This window comes from Cervus canadensis, chromosome 11, assembly GCF_019320065.1.
Source record: "Cervus canadensis isolate Bull #8, Minnesota chromosome 11, ASM1932006v1, whole genome shotgun sequence".
Taxonomy (NCBI): domain Eukaryota; kingdom Metazoa; phylum Chordata; class Mammalia; order Artiodactyla; family Cervidae; genus Cervus; species Cervus canadensis.
Genome location: NC_057396.1, coordinates 26,561,249 through 26,582,209, shown reverse-complemented (window position 1 = coordinate 26,582,209; position 20,961 = coordinate 26,561,249). Strand labels below are relative to the sequence as shown.

The window sequence follows — 20,961 nt, the reverse complement described above, 5'->3', positions numbered from 1 at the left end:
TCAGACCACACACACACACCAGGCTGCTGCAGATTACTTTAATAAGGCATGGGTTGATGGCTGGTTCTTGGAACTAAAGGTCAAAGAGGGAGGACATCACATCTGAAAGGAAAGAAGAAAAGTCAAAGGGATCTGTCTGCCCCCTGCAGCTGCTGTTCCCTAAGCCTGGAATGCTCTCTCACGGCAGATGATGTATGTACTTCTCTCAAGCTCAAATGCCACCTGGTCTCCAGGAGAGGAAAAAGCCCCCTTTTGCAGAGAATCTCCCATACCATGCTTCTCACATTGTGTGGTCACCACTTCCCCAGGCTGCGGGGCTGTGAGCAGCACCAGCTGTTTCTCCCTCAGCTCCCAACACCTCACGTTCCATGCTTGTGTATGTGAGGATCCCTCAGGCAGGCACCAACCCAGCATCTCAGAACACCTCTGGCCTCTCCCCTTCCTCCAGAAACTGCCCCCCCTCCACCTTGGTGTGACCCTGGCTCCTTCCGTGCACACCCGGCCTCGGGTCGGGATCTTCAGGTCCCTCCCCTGGGCCTCGCTTGTGACAAGGCCTCACACCTGGCTGGCTCATACACTGTCGGATCCTTTCCAGCCGGGTGGAGGCCAAGGCACGGGCCTCTTCTGCAAAGCGGCGGTGTCCCTCGTCAGTCAACTTCCAGAGGCACGATCGGGGCTGTGAGCGGGCCCCACCCTGCATGCCGATCGGCACCTTCTCGAAGCTGTCTCGGAAACAGAGATTGTGACGCACAGTGTTCTTCCAGCCTTCAGGAGCCGTCCGGAAAAAGGGGAAATGTTGTCTGTGGACATGGAGGAATAGTAAGGAGAGGGGTGGTCTTTCTGGAAGACGCCTCTCCTGGAGAACACTCTCATCCAGGGGCCAGGAGCCCTCAGCCCTCCTCTCAAGGTGGTGACGCAGAAGCTGGCCCACACTGCACTGTGCTGACTAGGCCTGTGGCTGGCACAGCTGGTACAAAGCCTCACCCTCTGAACTCAGTACTGCCCCCACTCCCAGGCTCACTTTCCTTCTTCCCTCCTTCCAAGGGCTCAGGACTGACGACTGGAACAGAGCTGAAATGAGGCCAACCAGCTCCTGTCAGAGGAATCCTGGTCAAGGAGGACACCTCTTGAGGATTAATATTCTGTGATTCTGACTCTTCTAACAGAGGGAAAAGGTCTGAAAAACTCCTCATACTCATGGGTACCTGACTGTCAGAAAGCAATGTAAATCCTTTCTCAGCTCGGCTTCCCCTGGTCCCTGGGGGACAGGCCATGCCAAATGAGTTTAGTCCAAAGGGAAAACGTGAAAAACTGCTGGGGGATCTTGAGAGGAAGATGAGAGAATTTATGACCCAGGTGAAAGTATGTTTTGAAGAACTAAGATAGGGACTTCCCTGGTGGTCCAGTGGTTAAGATTTCACCTTTCAATGCAAGCGGTGCAGGTTTGATCCCTGCTCAGGAATCACATTCCTCATGGTCAAAAAACCAAAACATAAAACAGAAACAATATTGTAACAAAAACTTAAAAAAATATATAAAGAACTAAGCTATAGAAAGGTTGGAGTCTCTTAGATGTGTGGGGTGGTGGTGGCTATCCTATGTGAGGTGAGGACACACATTCGGGGACAACCTGGAACCAGAGCCTGGGGATCCTCTGGGATACATATGGGGGAACTGAGGCAGCAGCCCAGGGCCCCGGGCCAACTGGAAGGTATCAGAACAGGGCCCTGCCCCCTCCCTTCGCCCTCCTCACAGGGTCCCCGGCACATACCGAGTGAAACTGTAGATCTGTTGCACGTTGAGGCCACAGGGGGCACTGTTTCTTAATGCCAGTGCAATTAGGTGGAAGTAATTGAGAGGGGGCCGGGACCAGGGCCTCCTCTCCTGGCTGTTGGCTTGCCGAAGCCTCCGACACTGGAGGGCAGCCGGTTTGTGAGAGGATGGGAGAGCCACAGAGGAGCGGTCATCCTGGTCCTCGGCCTCCTCCTCTTCTGTGAGCTGGAGGAGCACAGAGTAGGAACTGGTCCTGACTCCATAGTCTCGACTCCAGGGGTGCGGTGGCAGGAAGGGGTGGTGGGCCAGGGCCACCATCTGGGCTTCTCCCCAACCCAGGAGAGGGAGGGCACAGCTAATTTCTGAACCCATTAACCCTTTGTCAGTCCTAAGAAAACAGAGCCCTCTGCTGCGTCATCCCTGGGCCCACCCCCTGCCTAGAACCCACCCCAGAAATCCCTACCTCCCAGTTGCTGGGGGAGGTGGCAAACCGCTTCCAAGGGGGAGACTGGTCTCCAGGAGGTGACAGCGACTCCACCTCTGTGGCCTCCGGGCATTTGGCAAAGTCTTCTTTTGGGACTGGCTGAAGGGAGAGAGCTGTGGTTGTCAGATTCTTCCCCTTACTGGGTTCTGGGACCTCCAGCTTTCCAAGGGGGAACATGATGTTGGGGTCTATCCACATCCACAGGTTGGGCTCAAAATCTGGACCTGCAGTAGAGAAAAAAGGAGACTGTGGCCCATAGCTCAAGGACTTAGGGTGTCCCACCCAGGCCACAGGGCCATGTCACTTCCCTCCACTCACCATCTTTATCAGGGTTGGGTTTTTTCCCCAGAGGTAGCATTGGTGGCTCAACTATTCGGAGTTTATATCTGGCAACTGGGAAAGAGAAAGAGTGTCAAAACATCCTAGGATTTCCATTGTGGCCCCAGGGTTCTGGGCCTTGAAGCCTCCCTGGGAGGTGACTGTGGGTCCTGCCTGGGAAATCATGTCTTATTCTATTGGTTTCCCCTTACCTCTCTGACCTTCTCATTTTCCTCTGCGTCCTTCCCTTCTCATCCCACATTACGTCCTTGGACCATCTCATTAATGCCTGTTACTTCAGTCAGTGACCATCTATAAACTCAAAGCTTCCACATCTTTATTTCTAGCCTAGACTTCTCTGCTAGCCCTTAAATATAACTGTCTATGGGATAACCCACAAGCACTTGAACCAGGCAGGCTACAGTCAACAAGGTCAAAAAAAGAGTCAGATACAACTTAGTGACTAAACAACAACACATATATATATATGTATTCTTTTTCAGATTCTTTTCCATTATAGGTTATTACAAGATACTGAACATAGTTCCCTGTGCTATACAGTAGGTCCTTGTTGGTTATCTATTTTATATATAGTAACATGTATCTGTTAATCCCAAACTCCTAATTTATCCCTCCCCTCACCTCCCTTTTGGTAACCACAAGCTTGTTTTCTATGTCTGTGAGTGAAAATCATTCTTGTCTCCTCTTTCCCATAGAGCCACAGCCAATCAATCACCAAGTTCTACCATCCCAGTCCAAGCCTGTAACCTAAAATTTCTGTTTACCTTTTCTTTATCATATTGCAGTTTTGAGCCAACTCATTGGAAAAGACCCTGATGCTGGGAAAGATTGAGGGCATAAGGAGAAGGGGGTGACAGAAGATGAGATGGTTGAATGGCATCATCCACTCAATGGACAGGAGTTTGAGCAAACTCCAGGAGACAGAGAAAGACAAGGAAGCCTGGCATGCTGCAGTCCAGGGGTGGTAAAGAGTTGGACACAACTGAGCAACTGAACAACAATTGCAGTTTTGAGTTATCTCCTAAAATGTTAATTCAATGTTGCCACCCTTCACTGTAAACCTTTTGATGGTTTTCTATTGCCATTGGGCCAAATCTAAATTCCCTAAGATAGTCTATAAGGCCCTGGCTCCAGGCTCTCCATCCATCTCCAACAGACCTTATCTAGGAAGATCCTCAGTCAATTCAGTTCAGTCGCTCAGTCGTGTCCGACTCTTTGCGACCCCGTGAATCGAAGCACACCAGGCCTCCCTGTCCATCGCCAACTCCCAGAGTTTACTCAAACTCATGTCCATCGAGTCAGTGATGCCATCCAGCCATCTCATCCTCTGTCGTCCCCTTCTCCTCCTGCCCCCAATCCCTCCCAGCATCAGGGTCTTTTCCAATGAGTCAATTCTTCACATCAGGTGGCCAAAGTATTGGAGTTTCAGCTTCAACATCAGTCCTTCCAATGAACACCCAGAACTGATCTCTTTTAGGATGGACTGGTTGGATCTCCTGGTCTTCCCATAAGCTATTCCCTTTCCTGGAAATCCTCTTCCTGCTTGCCTCATTAATTGCTACTCATCCATCAAGTCTGTTTAAACATCTTTCTAAAGCAGCCTTCTCTGACTATCTGTCCAAACACTCACATAGCACACATTTTATTCTAACTGCTTGCTTAGAGTCTGTCTCCAGGTCTGTTTCCCTCACTGCCTGGGACATGGGAGGAGCTCAATTTAAATTAATGAATGGATACATGGTGGGCTCATCAGAGTCAATCAGGTATATATTAGAGCTAGGTGCTTGGTATGAATCTGGCTTCTGGTCCAGTTAGGGGGAACTTGTTTTGTCTTCCTCATTGTCCCCATGAGTGTCATATTACAGAAGAATCTAGGTCTTTGTCTGGAAAATGATGATATACTTATTGGAAAGCTCAGTGTCTAGAAAGGAAAAAGTAGTTAAGAGATATAAGAAAGAAAAAGGCAAAACTATAATCATTTACAGGGAAAAAATAGATTAGCATAGAAAACCATATAAAATTGATATAGTAATAAAAATTATTAGAACTAATAAGAGTCCAGCAGGTTTGATAGATACAAGAGCAACATACTAATCACCACTGTTCCTCTATACCAGCATTAAGAAACTGGAAAATAAAGTTTTTTCCAAAAAGATACTGTTTATAATAACAACCAAAATTATAATGTGGACCTTTATGTGAAAAAGATGTAATTACTATTTGAAGACCTAAAAGAGTTCAATAAACCAAGACATACAGTACATATTATTAAAGATGCCAATTGGCTTCCCAGGTGGCACAGTGCTAAGAACCCATCTACCACTGCAGGAGATGCGGGTTCAATCCCTGGATTGGTAAGATAACCCATTCCAGTATTCTTGCCTGGGAAATCTCATGGACAGAGGAGTCAGAGCTGGCTACAGTCCACGGGGTTGCAAAAGAGTCAGACACAACTTAGCGACTAAAGCAATAATAAAGCTGCCAATTATTCTCAAGTTAACCTATACATTTAATGCAGATATTATAACACATAAAAATTAGAAGGGTCTGCACAGTAAAACTCACAAGGGGGAAAAAAAAAATCAATAGATGATAAAACAGAAAAAAAAAATCAACTCCCAAACTCTCAATTCTCTGACAGACAACACCTACAAATCAAAAAATAAAAGGCTAAGACAAACCTGTTTGTGGGTAAAAGATACAAATCAGTAATCAGAAGGAGGGGATATCTGAAGACGCTCAGCCTCACTAGTCAGAGGAACACAATAAAAGAATGAGATAATACTTTACATGGAACTGACAAGAATTATAAAGACAGGCAAAAAAAAAAGCATTGACAAAGATGCAGTGAAACCAGATCCTTCATTACACTGCAGATCTGAATAGCAACGTACAGGTGAGGAATAATCAAGCAGCACTACAGATTACGGTCTGCCACTGGGTGTGTCTATTCTAGTTAACAGAGGAACTTATACACTAATCTTCACTGTTGCCATCACCTACCAAACTCTGGTCCACTCCCCCTCATTTAAAGGAATTTAGTTCCTTGCTCACAGTCACTAATGATACTCCTGCCTTAAATCTTGGCTGTTTCAATTGGTACATAGATGATTCTCCAAAGACCCTGGCCTGGAAGGTTTTTTTAATTCTTCTGCTCCCCAATTTTTGCCTTCCATCCTAATATAAACAGTTCTTCTCAGTGTAATAACCTGAACCAGTAACTGCAACCTCTCCATAACCTCACTGCTGCACCCTGTAAAAGTGTTGCACCACCTCCCCTTTCCAGCCATCTTCTTCTCAACACCAACCATCTTTTGATACCAGTGATAACACCAATCCACTGATCTATGGCTTTGGAGCACTGGTTTGGAAGAGCTGGATTTAATCAGGGTTGTGGTTTGGCGTAGCAAGTGTTCCAGAGCCAAAAGAACTGACGGGTGTATGCAAGAGAGTGATTGTGTCTGACTGCGGGATTCCAGGTTAAAGAGAGGACTTCCCCTCTAACTCCACTCTTTGAGAGCAAGAAAAATGGTGATAGGATCATCAGACTGGTGATCTCAGTGGATCAAAGGATAAGGCCTCTGTCCCTTCTCTCCTTGCTCTGACACAGGTGGCTCCGTGCCTCCTCAAGCATACAAAATGTACCTTTTTTTTTTATTGGTGCAGGGAGCTCTTGGAGGTTTGTGGGATCTCAGTTTCCTGACCAGTGAGCAAACCCGGCCCTGGCAGTGAAAGTGTCCAAAAAGCTGGACTGCCAGGGAATTCCTGTCTCCTCTCTTTTCTGATGCTAATAAGATTGACGGCAGGAGAAGAAGGGGGAGACAGAAGATGAGATGGTTGGATGGCATCACCAACTCAATGGACATGAGTTTGAGCAAACTCCAGGAGATAGTGAAGGACAGAGGAGCCTCAAGTGCTGCAGTCCATGGGATCGCAAAGAATTGGACATGATTTAGCAACTGAACAGCAAAAGCAACAACCACTCTTTTCTGTTATTAATTTCTGTCTCTGGACTATTATCAGCATTCAAATATGCTGTTAATTCTCTGATCTTATTAAAAAGAACTTGTTGGGACTTCCCTGGTGGTCCAGTGGTTAAGACTTCACGCTCCCAATGCAAGCGGCTGGGTTTGAGCCCTGGTCAGGGAACCAGATCCCGAATGCTGCAACTAAAGATCCTGCACATGTCAACAAAGGACAAAGATCTCACAAACTGCAACTAAGACTCAGTGAAGTCAAATAAATAAATACAAATACTTTTTAAAAAACAAAAACTTTTGCTCCCACTTTCTGTGCCAGGCCACTACTCCATATTTTTGCTTTCTTTTGAGGCAGAACTCCTTGAAAAAATTGCCTGTACTTTGTCTTCACTTCCCCTCCCTCCTACTCTTAAATCCTTGCCAATCAGACTCCTCCACCACTCCCCCAAAACCACTATGCTTAAGGTTGCACTCCACCAAAACCACACACTCAAGGCTCTGCTTTGATAATTCCAAGTCAGCCCACCCCTGATCTGATCTCTCCTGTGACCACTCCTTTGAAACACTTTCTTCACTTGATTTCCAGGAAAAGACAATCTCAGTTTTGATTCTCAATGGTCATTTCCTCAGTTTTTGTTAGTTATCTCTCTTCTCTCCAATCTCTTTAGAATGAAATGCCCCCTAGGGCTCACTCTATTTTCTCCCCTTAAATGACACACGTGTAACAAAGACTTTCAAAATTCCTATCTCTCTCTACAATTAAAACATAGCTACCAGTTTACTCAACATTTCTACTTGCATATCTAAGAAATATCTCAAACTTGGCATGTAAAGAACAGAATTCCTGATTTTCCTCCCCAGATCTTCCACATCTCCGTACAAGACAAGTCCAACCTTGAACTTGGTCAGCTAAAAGCTCTGGAGGAGTCATCCTCTAATCTTTTTTTTTTTTTTTTACATAATACATCCAATCCATCAAGAGAATCCAGCTCGTTCCTTCTCACCACATCCTCCACCACCACCCTGGTGGTCCAGTCCACCATCAGCTCTTGTCTGGATTACTACTATAGCCTCCTAAATAGTTTCCTGGTTCCCAGTCTCTCTATACTTCAACCCAGCAGCCACAATGATCTTTTCAGACTATAGATCATTCAGGATGAGCTATGTAATTTGCAAAGCCCAGTGCAAGAGGAAAATGTGGGGTTCCTTGTTCAAAAATTATTAAAAATCTTGACAGTGATAATAGGACATTAAACCCAGTATAAACACCCTATGTAATGGCACAGGTCACTCACTATGTTGGCAATCAGGTCACTCCACTGTTCCAAACGTTTCAACCGTACTAAACCTTACTCAGAGTCAACCCTAATGCCCTCAGAAGGGAAGAGGGCTCTTCCAGACCTCTGCTCCACGCTCCACACCCTCTGAACTCTTCACTAACCTCTTTACAAGTTCCTCAAACACTCCAGGCATATTCCTTTCTGAGGACTTTTCACATGGGCTATTTCTTTTGCTTGAGAAACTTTTCCTCTAAATATGGTCCAGCTCACCATCTCACCTCCTTCAGCTGTGCTCAAATATGTTCCTGGGACTTTTCTGGTGGTCCATTGGCTAACACTCAATGCTCCCCATGCAAGGGACCCCAGTTCAATCCCTGGTCAGGGAATTATATCCCACATGCCGCGACTAATATAAATAATATATATTACACACACACACGTGTGTATATATATATTAATATGAACTGCCTGTGTGACCCCAGTGGAATATCAGCTCCATGAAGACCTGTCTGTTTTGCTCATGGTGTATCAAGAGTGTCCGGAAAAGTGCCTGGGAAAATTGGAGGTGCTCAATTAATATTTCTCTTTTTTTTGGCCATGCCTTGCGGCATGCAGGATCTTAGTAACCAGGGATTGAACCTGGGCCGCCTGAATTGTGGAATCTTAACCACTGGACCACCAGAGAAGTCACTTGATAAGTAAATATGTCTTGAATCAAGACACAGGAATGTTCAGCATTACTCATGGTGACATGGAGTTCCAATGGAGTTTTGTCTCCGTCAGTAACGAAAATTAAAATACGAAAAAATAATATATGCAGATGATAGAATATCACACAGCTCTCAGAAATGATGAATCAGATCTTCACTTAGCAACCCAAATAACTCTCAAAAACAATGTGAATTGGGGGGGCGGGGAGCAAAGAGTATTATGTACAGTAAGGTTACCTATAAATGCAAAATAATGCTAAACAGTTTTCAAAGATACATCTATAAAGACATTAAATGAATTAGGAGTGTGGTAAGTGAGGAAAGAGGGTGGGGACTGAAGGAAGAAAATGAGTTAATCCAACTACTCTGCCCAAACAGATATATCAAGAATGTAGTAAGCAATTACCTCAACTCTCAACACCTGAGACCCAAACTAAAAAAGTTTTTTAAAAGACAACGGTCAACTATCCATTCAGCAAATACTGAGCGGCTTTAGGTGTCAGACAATGTATTAAGAGGGGGATACGGCCACAGACAAAACTGATTTAAAAAAAAAATTTTTTTTAAGAGAAAGATGAGTGAAACCCATAGTGAGCCCAAACGGCGTAGGCGCCGCGGAGAAAAGGCTGAAAAGAGACCTTGAAAGTTTTGCGACGGCGCCCGTGAACGAGGGTGGAAAAGCAGTGTTCAGGCAGGCCCCCGCCTTCCGTGGGCTTCTAGTCGAGGCTGGGGCCCCCTCGCCTCTTGGAAGAAGTTGGGGGGTGGGGGCAGGGGCGCAGCAAAGCGGGTAAGGAGTCCAGAATCGCAACATCGTAACGGGGCTCGTGAGGGCGGCGGGAAGGAGGTCAAGGAGCCGGAGCCCCCGGCCTCGCGCGCCCGCGAGGGCCCCCCTCAGCCGTCGCGGCGCGCCCATACCCCCGACCCCGGTCCCGGACACTCACGGTTCTGTTCGGCTAAGGGCAGGTGCGACGTGGTGAAGGCCAGAAAGGACTCGTTCCCCATGTCCCAGTCCAGCAACCCCGGGACCTGGCCATGAAGGCTGGCCCAGAAGTCGACGTGCTGCAGTTTCAGGTCCACGGTTATGAAGAGGAGGGCCAGCCGGCACCGGGTGGGCGAGTCGGGAGAGACTGAGGCTGAGGCCTGGGAGGCACGTTCTTAAATCCCCTGGCGCTGATTGACTTGTGTGGAGCCCGCTCAGGTGTGCCTCGTTTGACACCCTCGGCCTCTCGGGCCTGCACTGAGCGCCCCCCCCCCCCCCCGGCCCGCCTTTTCCACAACCCCTCAGGCTTTCACTTTGGGGTTTGGGGACCTTGGGGATTCAGAAGGGAGGGATCCCAGGCTCTCTTTCCCCTCTACATTTGCCCCAAGCTTTTTTTTTATTTGGTAAATCAGTCTACCAATCAAGAATGATCCTGCGATGGTATTAGTAGCTACTTTCTAGAAGTTTGGAGGATTTCATGGTTTATCCAAGATCGCATCTGTAAGTGTAAAGTGGAGATGGGATTAAATGATGTTTTATGAATTTTATATGAATTTTATGTCATTTTTTTTGGAATGGTGATTCTTAAATTTTGTTTTTCATACTTTCAAATTTACAGAAAAGTCCCAAGAATGCTATAAAAAAATTCCAGTATACCTAAGTCCTGTAACCAATTATACCAATTATTAACGTTTTATCACATTTTTGTTTTTCTCTCTGTGTAAGACATACATTATCTTTTCCTGAACTACTCGAGAGTAATTTGCTGACATCATGCCCCTTTACCCATAAATACTTAAGTGTGTATTTCCTGAAAACCAGGATATTGGTTTACATAACCAGAAATGAGAAAATTAAAAAATTTAACAAGGATTCAATGAAAGTGAAAGTGGCTCAATCATGTTCAATTCTCTTTTTGTTTGTTTTGTTTTGATAGGTAAGAAGTAGATTTATTCAGATTCAGAGAGAAACACACTCCAAAGACAGAGTGTGGGCCATCGCAGAGGCCGAGTGCGGCTGTGTCTGACTGTGACCCAGGCCAGAATCCTGGAGTGGGTAGCATTCCCTTGTCCAGGGGATCTTCCCAACCCAGGGATCAAACCCAGGTCTCCCGTATTGCAGGCAGATTCTTTACCAGCTGAGCTACCAGGGGAGCCCTTATGGATTCAATACTGTGTTTAAAATACAGATCCTATTCAACTTTCACCAATTGCTCTAATAATGTGCTTTATATGACTTTGTTTTATTATCTAGAATCCAATTCAGGATCATGCAAGGCATTTAATTTTTATGTCTCTTTAGCCTCTAATCTGGAGCAATTTCTCGGACTTAAATCTTTCATAACATTGGCATTTTGAAGAGTATAGGCCATTTATTCTGTAGAATGTCTTTTAGTTGAGGTTCCTATTTCCTCACAACTAGATTATGTAATTTTGGCAAGAATGTCAGAGAAGAGATGCTGTTTCCTTACTAGTACATCACATTAAGAGACCCGTGATGTCAGTTTATCTCATTATTAGTGGTATCCATTATGTTTTTCAACTGTGAAGTTACCTTTTTTTTTTTCTCTTTTGTAGTTAGTAAGCGATTTGTGGGGAGATATATTAAAGTGATCTAAAATCTTATTTCTCATCCAGTTTGTACCCACTAATTCTAGTGTCCACTTATGATTCTTGCCTAAATCAATCGTTACTATGATGGGTGTGAAATGATTATTTTATTTAGTTATTTTTTTGACTGCACCTCCCATCTTGTGGGATGTTAGTTCCCTGACCATGACAGTGAAAGCAGAGTCCTAACTGCTGGACTGCCAGGGAGTTCCCTGATTTTTCTAAATCTATCATTCTATCTCCATTTATTTAGTTGGCATTCTTTTGCAAGAGCTTCCCAGGTGGTGAGGTGATAAAGAATCCACCTACCAATGCAGGAGGTACAGGTTCAATCCTTGGATCAGGAAGATCCTCTGGAGAAGGAAATGGCAACCCACTCCAGTGTTCTTGCTTGGGAAATCTCATGGACAGAGAGGAACCAGAGCGGGCTACAGTTCATGGGGTTACAAAAGAGTCAGACAGGACTAAGCACAGCACAGCACATTCTTTTGTAAAGAAGAACTTTTCTTTATCTCATATTTGTTTGTTATCAATATGGACTCAAAGGATTGATTCTTATGTTACAGAGTGGATTATAATTCAGTACTGTATTTGTTTTATCCTTAACTTGTTCATATTTGGCCAGAGGGTGAGGCAGCCCCCTCTGGTTCCTTTGTACATTCTGGGTTTTCCCATCAGAGCCCATCCACCCTGTACTGTATTGCCAGTTGCTTGCCTACTAGACTGGAAGCTTTGAGAGCAGTACCTGGTGTATAGGAGACCCTCAATAAATATTGTTTTAACTATGGTTAAAACAACAACTTCCTTTTAAAAAATTTACTGGCACCCTACCTTTAGTATCAGTAATAACGGTAAATTTATGATAATTTCCCTAGTTATAAAATAATACATGTCTGATACAGAAAACTTGGAAATATAGAAAGCACAAAGAAAAAGACAAGAAAACAAAAATCATTCTTGTTATCCACCAGAGATAATAATTAATTACATTCTGATGTATAGTATTCCAATCTTTTTCCTGCGTTTCATTTTGTTTTATATCAAAAGTTATTGTAATGCATCTACCCTTTTATAGCCCCTTTTAAATTAATGTATCATTTGAGAATGTTAATATCATGTAAATCATATCTCTGATGAAGTTAACACCCAGAATGTATAAAGAACTCCCACAAGTCATCAAAAAATCCAAACAACCCTGTTTAAAAACGGGCAAAGGACTTGAATAGACATTTCTCCAGAGAAGAAATACAGATGTCCAATAAGCACATGAAAAGATGTGCTTTTATATCATTAACAGTAGAGAAATGCAAATAAAAACCACAATGAGATACTACTTCATATCCAGTGGGATGGCTATTATAAAAATAAACAAAGAAAATACAGGAAATAACAAGTGTTGACAAGGATGTGGAGCAATTGGAATCCTTGTGAATTACTGGTGGGAATGTAAAATGGTGCAGGCTCTCAAAAAAAAGAATTACTATATGATCTAGCTGTCTCATTTCTTGGTTTATACCCTGAAGAACTGGAATCAGAGATTTGGATAGATCTTTATATCCATGTTCAAGACTGCCTATTCACAGTATCTAAAACATGGAAACAGGGACTTTCATGGTAAGAATCTGCCTTGCAATGTAGGGGACTTGGGTTGGATCCCTGGTCAGGAACCTAAGATCCCACATCCCTGGGGCAACTAGAGAGAAATGCACACACCTCAGTGAAGAACTCACAAAAGATCCCCTGTGCCACAACTAAGACCCAAGGCAGCCAAATAGATATATTTTAAAGATGGTTAAAATCATAAATTTTAAGTTTGTATTGTGTGCTTTGTCACTCAGTTGTGTCTGACTCTTTGCCACCCCATGGACTGACTGTAGCGCAACAGGCTCCTCTGTGCATGGAAATTCTCCAGGCAAGAATACTGGAGTGGGTTGCCACTTCCTTCTCCAGGGGATCTTCCTGACCCAGAGATTAAACCTGCGTCTCCTGCATTGGCAGGCAGACTCTTTACCACTGAGCCACCAGGGCGGAGAAGGGAATGGCATCCCACTCCAGTGTTCTTGCCAAAAGAATCCCAGGGATGGGGGAGCCTGGTGGGCTGCCGTCTATGGGGTCGCACAGAGTTGGACGTGATTGAAGCGACTTAGCAGCAGCAGCAGCAGAGCCACCGGGGAAGCAAAGAATGAATGTGCTGTGCTGTGCTTAGTCGCTCAGTCATGTCCGACTCCCTGCAACCCCATGGACTAGAGCCTGCCAGGCTCCTCTGTCCATGGGGATTCTCCAGGCAAGAATACTGGAGTGGGTTGCCTTGACCTCCTCCAGGGCATCTTCCCAACCCAGGGATCGAACCCAGGTCTCTCGAGTTGCAGGCGAATTTCTTTACCATCTGAACCACCAGGGAAGCCCTTTATGTTTGTATTACCATGATTTTTAAAATGTTTATATCATCCCCCTACCCACATACATTTGACAGAACTCTAGAAGCAGAGCGCAGGCAGGAGGGAAACTGAAAATAAATAAGTAAATAATGTACATACCAGTTATTTCCAAACTTTGCTGCATGTTGGAATTCCATGGGGATCTTTAAAAAGTACTAATGCCTGACTCCCACCCCCAGTCATTCTGATTCTGGTGTAGAATATGGCCTGGGTTTGGGATTTTTAAAAGTCTCCTGGATGATTCTAATGTGTGGCACAGTTTGGCTCCCTGTCTGATGCTCTTGTTGTTGCTGAGTCGCTAAATCATGTTCAACTCTTTTGGGACCCCATGGATTGGGGCCTGCCAGGCTCCTCTGTCCATGGGATTTCCCAGGCAAGAATACTGCAGTGGGTTGTCATTTCCTTCTCCAGGGGATCTTCCCAACCCAGGGTCTCCTGCTTGACAGGCAGGTTCTTTACCACCATTGGTCACCTGATACAAAGGGCCAACTCGGAAAACACCATTATACTGGGAAAGATTGAAGTCGAATGGAGAAGGGGGCAGCAGAGGATGAGATGATTGGATAGCCTCATAGACTCAATGGACCTGAATTTGAGGAAACTGCAGGAGATAGTGGAAGACAGAGGAGCCTGGCATGCTGCACTTCATGGAGTCACAAAGAGTTAATAAGACTTAGCTACTGAACAACAACAACTGATGCTCTTCCCACCATACAAGAAGAGTGGGCACCATACCTCCCTTGGCTGGTACAGTTAGGATGGGAAGAAGGGCCTGAAGGATTCTCCCTGACCCTCCTTCCTAACTTCAGGCCTCAGGGGAGTTGGATCCACCCAAACTAAGGAGGGTCCCGTGTTCACCTCCTGTCATCTATCATGACACTTATTACAATTTTTTATTAAATGTATTTACCTGTTCACACTTTGGGGAATCTCTTTTCCCCTAAATTCCCTGTAAGTTCCACGAGGGAGGAAGAGTGTCTTTTCACAGTTTATTTCTAGCACCTGGCACATAATAAACGCTAAGTTAGTGTTTGTGGAATTGATAAATACTGTTGTTCTCTTCCATTGCCTCCATCTCCAGGATCTTCTAACTCTGTGTCATTTATTATTGTTTTTGCAGAATTTTTGGCACTTTTCCTAGCCCCCCACCTTCTCTTCAGGGGGTTGTTGATTCATCCATTTGCTCACTTTTTCTACAATATATATTGAATATCCACCATGTCCCAGGCACCACAAAGGTACTGTAGGCCCTTAGGAGCAAAGAGACAACTCTCAGGGAACTTAAAGTCTGGAGGGAAGACCACTGAATAATCACATTAACATAGTAATAAACAATAGTAATGCTATGAAAGACAGAATGGGAGAACCCAACCTAGTGGTGGGGGTGGGGTAGAGGTCAGAGAAGGCTTCCCTGGAGAAGCTGGGTTAACTATGCAAATAGAATGGAATTGGGGGTGGGGGTGGGTGGTCTTAAAAGTAGTATAGGGCTCAGGAAGGGGCTTCCTTGGTGGCTCAGATGGTAAAGAATTTGCCTGCAATGTGGGAGACCCAAGTCTTCCCCGGATTGGGAAGACCCCCTGGAGTAGGAAATGGCAACCCACTCCAGTATGCTTGCCTGGACAATGCCATGGACAGAGGAGCCTGGTGGGCTACAGTCCATGGGGTTGCAAAGAGTCAGACATGACTGAAGCAACTTAGCACGCACACAGGCTTAAAGAAGAGTCTGTGCAAAGGCCTCAAGGCAAGAGGGAATGCAGGACATTAGAAGGAATATAGTGAGAGCTGAGAGGTAGTTAGGGGACAGACAGGGCTGGCCTTGAAAGGCACCACAAAATTTTGGTCTTTACCCTAAGAGCAAGGCAAAGATCACTGATCCTTAGAAGGAATTATTTATTGGGGAGAACACAAGTGAATGAGGTGACCACTCCCACTGTCCCCTCGGTTACTCTCAGTACCACTTTTGCTCCCTCTGGCAGGGTGTTCCACTTCTCTCTTCTCCTTGTGCCCTTTAGCCTGTTCTTCACTTCCCCTGGAACTGTAACCCCTCTTCCCCCCCTCCTTGCCCTATCCGCAGAACCCTGTCCTTGGGCCTCACTCTGGTAGCCTTCTGGCTTTTTCCCTTCGCTGTGCTGGTTATTCATCATGATGAAGAAAGCCAGGGCTTTCTCTAGTTGCAGAGCACAGGGTCTAGGGTGCTTGGACTTCTCTAGTTGTGGGATCTGAGTCCCCCCCGCAGGGATTTAACCAGCACCCCCTGCATTGGAAGGCGGATTCTTAACCACTGGACCACCAGGGAAGTCCTGGCCCTCTGGGTTGTTTTTTTGTTCAGAGCCTCTCTTTCTGCAGCACTTCCCCTTGCTCTCCCGGCTACCACAAAGGCCCTCAGGCCTCTGGATCCCAGCCTTGGCTTCACTCCCACCCCAGGGCCCTTGGATGGTGCAAAACCTATTGTCCAGGTGTGGGTCTGAGAACTCTGACTCTTGGATTTTTATCTCATCGCAACTTCATGCTTCCTGGGAAAAGTAACTTTGGGGTTTCAGGGCAGAGAGAAGACTGAGAGCAGCCGCGGCCTGGACATAGGTTCTGTACATTTGCCCAAAGTGAAAGTGAAGTAAAAGTCACTCAGTCATGTCCGATTCTTTGAGATACCATAGACTATACAGTCCATGGAATTCTCCAGGCCAGGATACTGGAGTAGGAAACTGTTCCCTTCTCCAGGGGATCTTCCCAACCCAGGGATCGAACCCAGGTCTCTGGCATTGCAGGTGGATTCTTTACCAGCTGAGCCACCAGGGAAGCCCAAAGTGGAGCCCATTGAAGAGAACACACACAGAAACGTGGCCTCAGGCTTTATTGTAGGGACTAAACTCACTGAGGGAGGGAAAAATTCCTGTCTTTCAGGGGTAGAGCGGTTAAAGAGGTGAAATGGGAGAAAAACCAATTCTGACAGGAGTGGGGTGAGGGCAGTAATAGGGAGTGTTGGGCCAAGGGGACACCTAGGGGATGAGAAGGGGACGGAGGGAGGAAAGGGCTGTAGTGGAGAAGGGAGGGGAGATAACGGCTCTGAGGGAGCCCAGGCCTGGTGCCTTGGCCTGGGAGCAGGCCATCTTCTCAGCAGCGGAGGCAGGAGCAGACGCAGCGCCCCGGGCTGAGAACACAGACAGTGCCTTGGACTTGCTGCCTGCTGCCTGGTGCTGTCCTCCTCACTTTCGGGCGCCCAGTGCTAGGGCGATGATCAAGCCCAGAACCAGCAGAAACATGGCGACCGAGAGCAGCACCGTGATGACCACCATGCCCCCTGTCCGGGCCATTGCCAGCCCAACGGATTCTGCCTTCCTTCCTGTCAGAAGAGAGGAGGCAGGCAGTTCTAGGCAGGAAGGGCCCCCACCCTGCCCAAGGCTCCCAGCCGGCCTTTCATCCATTCATCCAGCCAGCCATCCCCTCATCCATGTCTTCATCCAACCAACCAACAAATCATCAGATAAACATTTATGAAGCGTCTCCTAGGTGAGGCACTGAGGATTCAGAAATTAATCGGACACAGTCACTACTCACAAAGTTTAGCGGTGCGGGGAAATGTGTCAGCGGCCACTTAAAATGCCAGGGGCTCAGTGTGAGGATAGAGGAAGGCAGAGAAGCTAAGGGAGGATAGGAAGGGGCAGGTGGGGTTTGGGGTGAGAGGGGCCAGGGAAGGCTCTGGGGCCCTGAGACGTTACTCACGAGGAAGTGTGGACATTGGGATTTCTCTGCTGGTCTCGGTGGATGCCCCCTTTGTCACGAGGTAGGAAACGCTTTTGTGGTGAGGTTCGGGAGAGGAGAGAATCCTTGGTCAGTGTCCAGGACTTAGAGTATGAGGGAGTCCAGGCCTCCCTCTCGACAGCTATGCCCAGGAGAGGCCTGTTCTGTTAGCTGTGCCCCTGCTCTCTCCCCCATACTCACCACATCCCACCAAAGTCAGGACCCAGCTCCTCTTCCTGTAGCCCTTCCCACCCGTGCCCCAGGCCCGGCTCTGGTACTTACTAGTATTTGGTTCCTGGCGCCAGGTTTGTCACCTGGTATGCAGTGAGCCGGGTGACCGTGAAGCCAGACCCGCTGTCCACCACGCTCACCAGCTCCCTGCGTCCGCGGCACGGAGGCACCACGAAGCTAGATCTCACCACTGGGGGGAATTGGTGGTGAAAGGTAGGGTCAAGCTTCAAAAGGCCCCAAGGAGGAGGGCAGTATTTAGAGTATGAATGGTGGGAGAAGGGGGTCAACAGGAAGGGAGAGTGGGAGGAGGGATGCCCGGGTATCCTGGGAAGGGATCTCTGGGGACTAGGGGGTGCCTGGGAGCGGGAAGCAGACCTTTGCTGTCATTGGCTCGCCGGACAGTCAGGGTGGCATTGCCCCCTGTGAGGTGACACGGGGGCAAGGCAACGAGCAGACTTTCCGTCATCACTGGGGACAGCAGACCAGAGAGGCTTGAGATGTTGAAGTCAGCTAGGGGGCCGGAAAGGAGTTCAGGGGAGGATCAATCCCTTTCTCGCCAACAGATCGGCCATCCCGCTCCACCCCTGGGGGTCCTCTCTAAGGATGAAGAGTCCCTTCCACTCCGTGGTCTGTTTGCAGAACACGAGTCTTTGCCCATAGGACCACCAGGTGGCAGGCTTGGGCTGCAGAAGCTGGGTACTCCTGCAAGCCTCCAGATGCAGGGGTGCTAGAAGAGGGCAGCTCCCAACCCCACCCCAGTCCAAAGCCTTGGTCTCTTCCCCACTCCTGCCTGCCTCCTGGGTCCGGAAGGGGACAGGCGTGTGCCCTGGGCCCAGCGACTGATGCCTGGTCACCGCCATCACCAGTTCCCCAGCCCCAACTGGCCAGACCAGCCCCTCTTTGACAGCCCTGGAAGGCACAGTGCCTCCTCTCCAGAAACAGCCTTCCAAACCCCTCCCCACCCCGGCCAGAGATGGCAGAGACCTGCAGCCCCGGGGGCCAGGACAGCCAGCAGAATCAGAATCCAAGACAAGGTCCACACAGGCCGCGGAGATGCCATCGCTGGGCTGGGAGCTGGGGTGGGTGCTGGCGGTCTGTGACTGCCTAAGGCAACTGAGGCCCTGCCCCGGGGGCTGTCTGGTTTTGTCCTGGGGGGGTGGGAGGGGCTCGAGGGGAATCCTGCCCAACCTGTCCCTTGGGCACCAACAGCCTCAGGGGAGGCCCCCAGACAGGTTTTTCAGGATGGGGAGCTGGCCCTCAGGCCAGGAGGGGGAGGGCCTGGCTGGATCTCAGTGGCTTAGTCACCGCAGAGGGGCAGGGGAACTGAGGTGGGGCTGGAAAATCCTTCTGGGACACCCACGTGTAAGAGCACGAGTGTTCCCGCCTGCACGAGCATCTGGAGCCCAGCCTGTAGAGGACCACCCCCCCATGTGGTGGGGGTCTTCCCAGGAGGGTGGCAAGTACTGAGTTTGCCCTGGTGTGTGGGGAGAGGGGAGTCACCCTGAGGGGCTCCTGAAAGGGCCTTGGCTGGGCAGGAACGGGAGAGAAACAGAGAAACCGGCAGGACAGGGTCGGGGCATCAGAGCCCAGGGCCCCAATTCTTGGCAATCACTGAGGCCCAGGCACTGAATTCTGGGAGAGGCAGAGGGGTATGGATGCCAGGAAGCACACAGGGCTTCCCATTCCTCTGGAGAGTGGGCCAAGGATGCCACGGAGGACTTCCAGAGATCGGAGAGGTGGGCATTGACCTGCCCAGTGGGGGTGGGGGATACATACCGTCAGCCTTGGTCAACAACATTTGCTGAACTGTTTGAAAATAAAGGAGAGAGAGAGAGAGAGAGAGAGACGGGGAGAAAATGAAAGAGAGACACTTCTCCAAAGGCCCTCCCACCCCTGTGCTCCGTTAGAGAGCCGTGAAGGAGCTGTGGGCAGAGAAGACAGGAGGAGGAGAAAGCACCTCTCCTGGGCCCCAGCAGGCGCTTTGCTTGCTCTACACTCACCCTCACCGCCAGCCCGGGTGGTGGATGTTATTGGCTCCTTTCGTGGGTGTGGAAACTGAGACTCAGTCAGAGCCACTTGTGGAACGTGGAATACTTTGTCAGGACAGGTCGTAGACCTCCGCAGAGAGCCTTTATGTGTGTCTTTCTGCTCGTGGAGCTACTTTGGCTCCCCCAGCCCAGAAAAGGGCCAGGGTCCCACCAGGGAAGTGAGGGGCTGGTGAGGGTGTGTCCTTAGCCCCACGGTGAGAAAGTCAGCTCACGTCCTGGGGTTTGAGCAGGGGGTGACAGTAAAGACAGGACTCCTGGACCAAAGCGGAGAGTGGGAGGGCCTCAGACCAGTGCTTCTCCAAATTGAATGTGCATGTGAATCACCGGGGATCTTGTTAAGATGCAGTATCTGATTCAGTGGGTCTGAGGTGAAGCCTGAAATTCTGCATTTCTAACGAGCTTCCAGGTAAGGTTGATTGATGCTAGTCTGGGAGGCACACACCAGATGCTCAGTATGGCCTCTCCCTCCCCCCACACACACTCTGGATCCTCTGCTGGAGATCAGAGTCAGGTGTTTTTCCCCTGTCTCCCAGGACAGGCTGCCTTTGGGTGAAGAAATGAATTCTGTTTTCCCTGCGCCTCGGCTTTTGTTCCCTTTTAGATAAGATCTGATCATTATTTTGCAAAATGAAAGAGGATCTTTGGCACATTGAGAACTCTGGAGAGAGGGAACAGACTAAATGGTAGAATTCCAGGGGTGAGGGATCTTCTTAGTACTCTTCAAATCCCATTCCCAGCCAGGAGGATGTTTACACTTGGGCTTGGGAGAGATCACTTCCCATCTCAGTCACAAACCAGCAGCAGAAAGAAGAGATTGGGTTTATTGCAGACTGGGTCATGTTGTGTCTACTCCTAAGCTCCCATCTCCATCTGAAATTATGAGTGAGACAGCGTGGGGTAGGGGATGACAGAGCTCTGACCAGATTTTAAAAGAATAAGAGGGGCCTGTGCCTTTAAACCCTCCTTTCTCCCTTCAATCCTCCCCCCTTCCCCACCCTTGGCCCTCCCCAGGTTTCTGGAGGAGCTGAGAGTTGCGTCTTCTCCCTGCCCTGCCGAGCTGCTCACTGGCTGCTCTGGAGGCTGTGCTTTGGGGTCTCCATGGAAACCATTAGTTGCTAAGCAACTGGAGCATCATCTGTGCTGAGCTCTCGCATCTAATTATCCCATCACAGCCGCTGAGAAGGGTTTGGGGAGCTGAGAGGAGGGGGAGGACAAGTACAGGAGCAAGAGGATAACTCTTTTAGCAGAGCAGATTCATTGACAACGCTGAAGTCATTTAAAGCCACAGCACTCTGTTCCTCTGGAGGATTTCCTCATGGCTTGGAGAAATCGAGCCAGGCCCACAAATGCC

General features: G+C 48.0%; 2 protein-coding genes across 3 annotated transcripts; both read right to left on the bottom strand.

The window, feature by feature from the left end:
* Positions 1 to 24: 24 nt before the first annotated feature.
* FOXR1 (forkhead box R1) lies at positions 25 to 9,782 on the bottom strand. The gene is made up of 6 exons (XM_043482742.1): positions 9,508 to 9,782; positions 2,576 to 2,650; positions 2,237 to 2,481; positions 1,772 to 1,998; positions 562 to 800; positions 25 to 102 (listed from the first exon to the last, which is right to left on the bottom strand). The coding sequence occupies exons 1-6, from the start codon at positions 9,566 to 9,568 to the stop codon at positions 74 to 76; spliced, it is 876 nt and encodes a 291-aa protein (XP_043338677.1). The 5' UTR covers positions 9,569 to 9,782; the 3' UTR covers positions 25 to 73.
* Positions 9,783 to 16,433: 6,651 nt separating this feature from the next.
* Positions 16,434 to 19,368, bottom strand: UPK2 (uroplakin 2). 2 transcript variants are annotated; one of them, XM_043482418.1, is made up of 5 exons: positions 19,339 to 19,368; positions 17,938 to 18,072; positions 17,614 to 17,752; positions 17,314 to 17,384; positions 16,434 to 16,933 (listed from the first exon to the last, which is right to left on the bottom strand). In XM_043482418.1, the coding sequence occupies exons 1-5, from the start codon at positions 19,358 to 19,360 to the stop codon at positions 16,797 to 16,799; spliced, it is 504 nt and encodes a 167-aa protein (XP_043338353.1). In that variant the 5' UTR covers positions 19,361 to 19,368; the 3' UTR covers positions 16,434 to 16,796. The 2 variants fall into 2 exon arrangements, with proteins under 2 accessions (XP_043338353.1, XP_043338352.1); XM_043482417.1 differs by lacking the exon at positions 19,339 to 19,368 and adding an exon at positions 18,547 to 18,664.
* Positions 19,369 to 20,961: the final 1,593 nt, after the last annotated feature.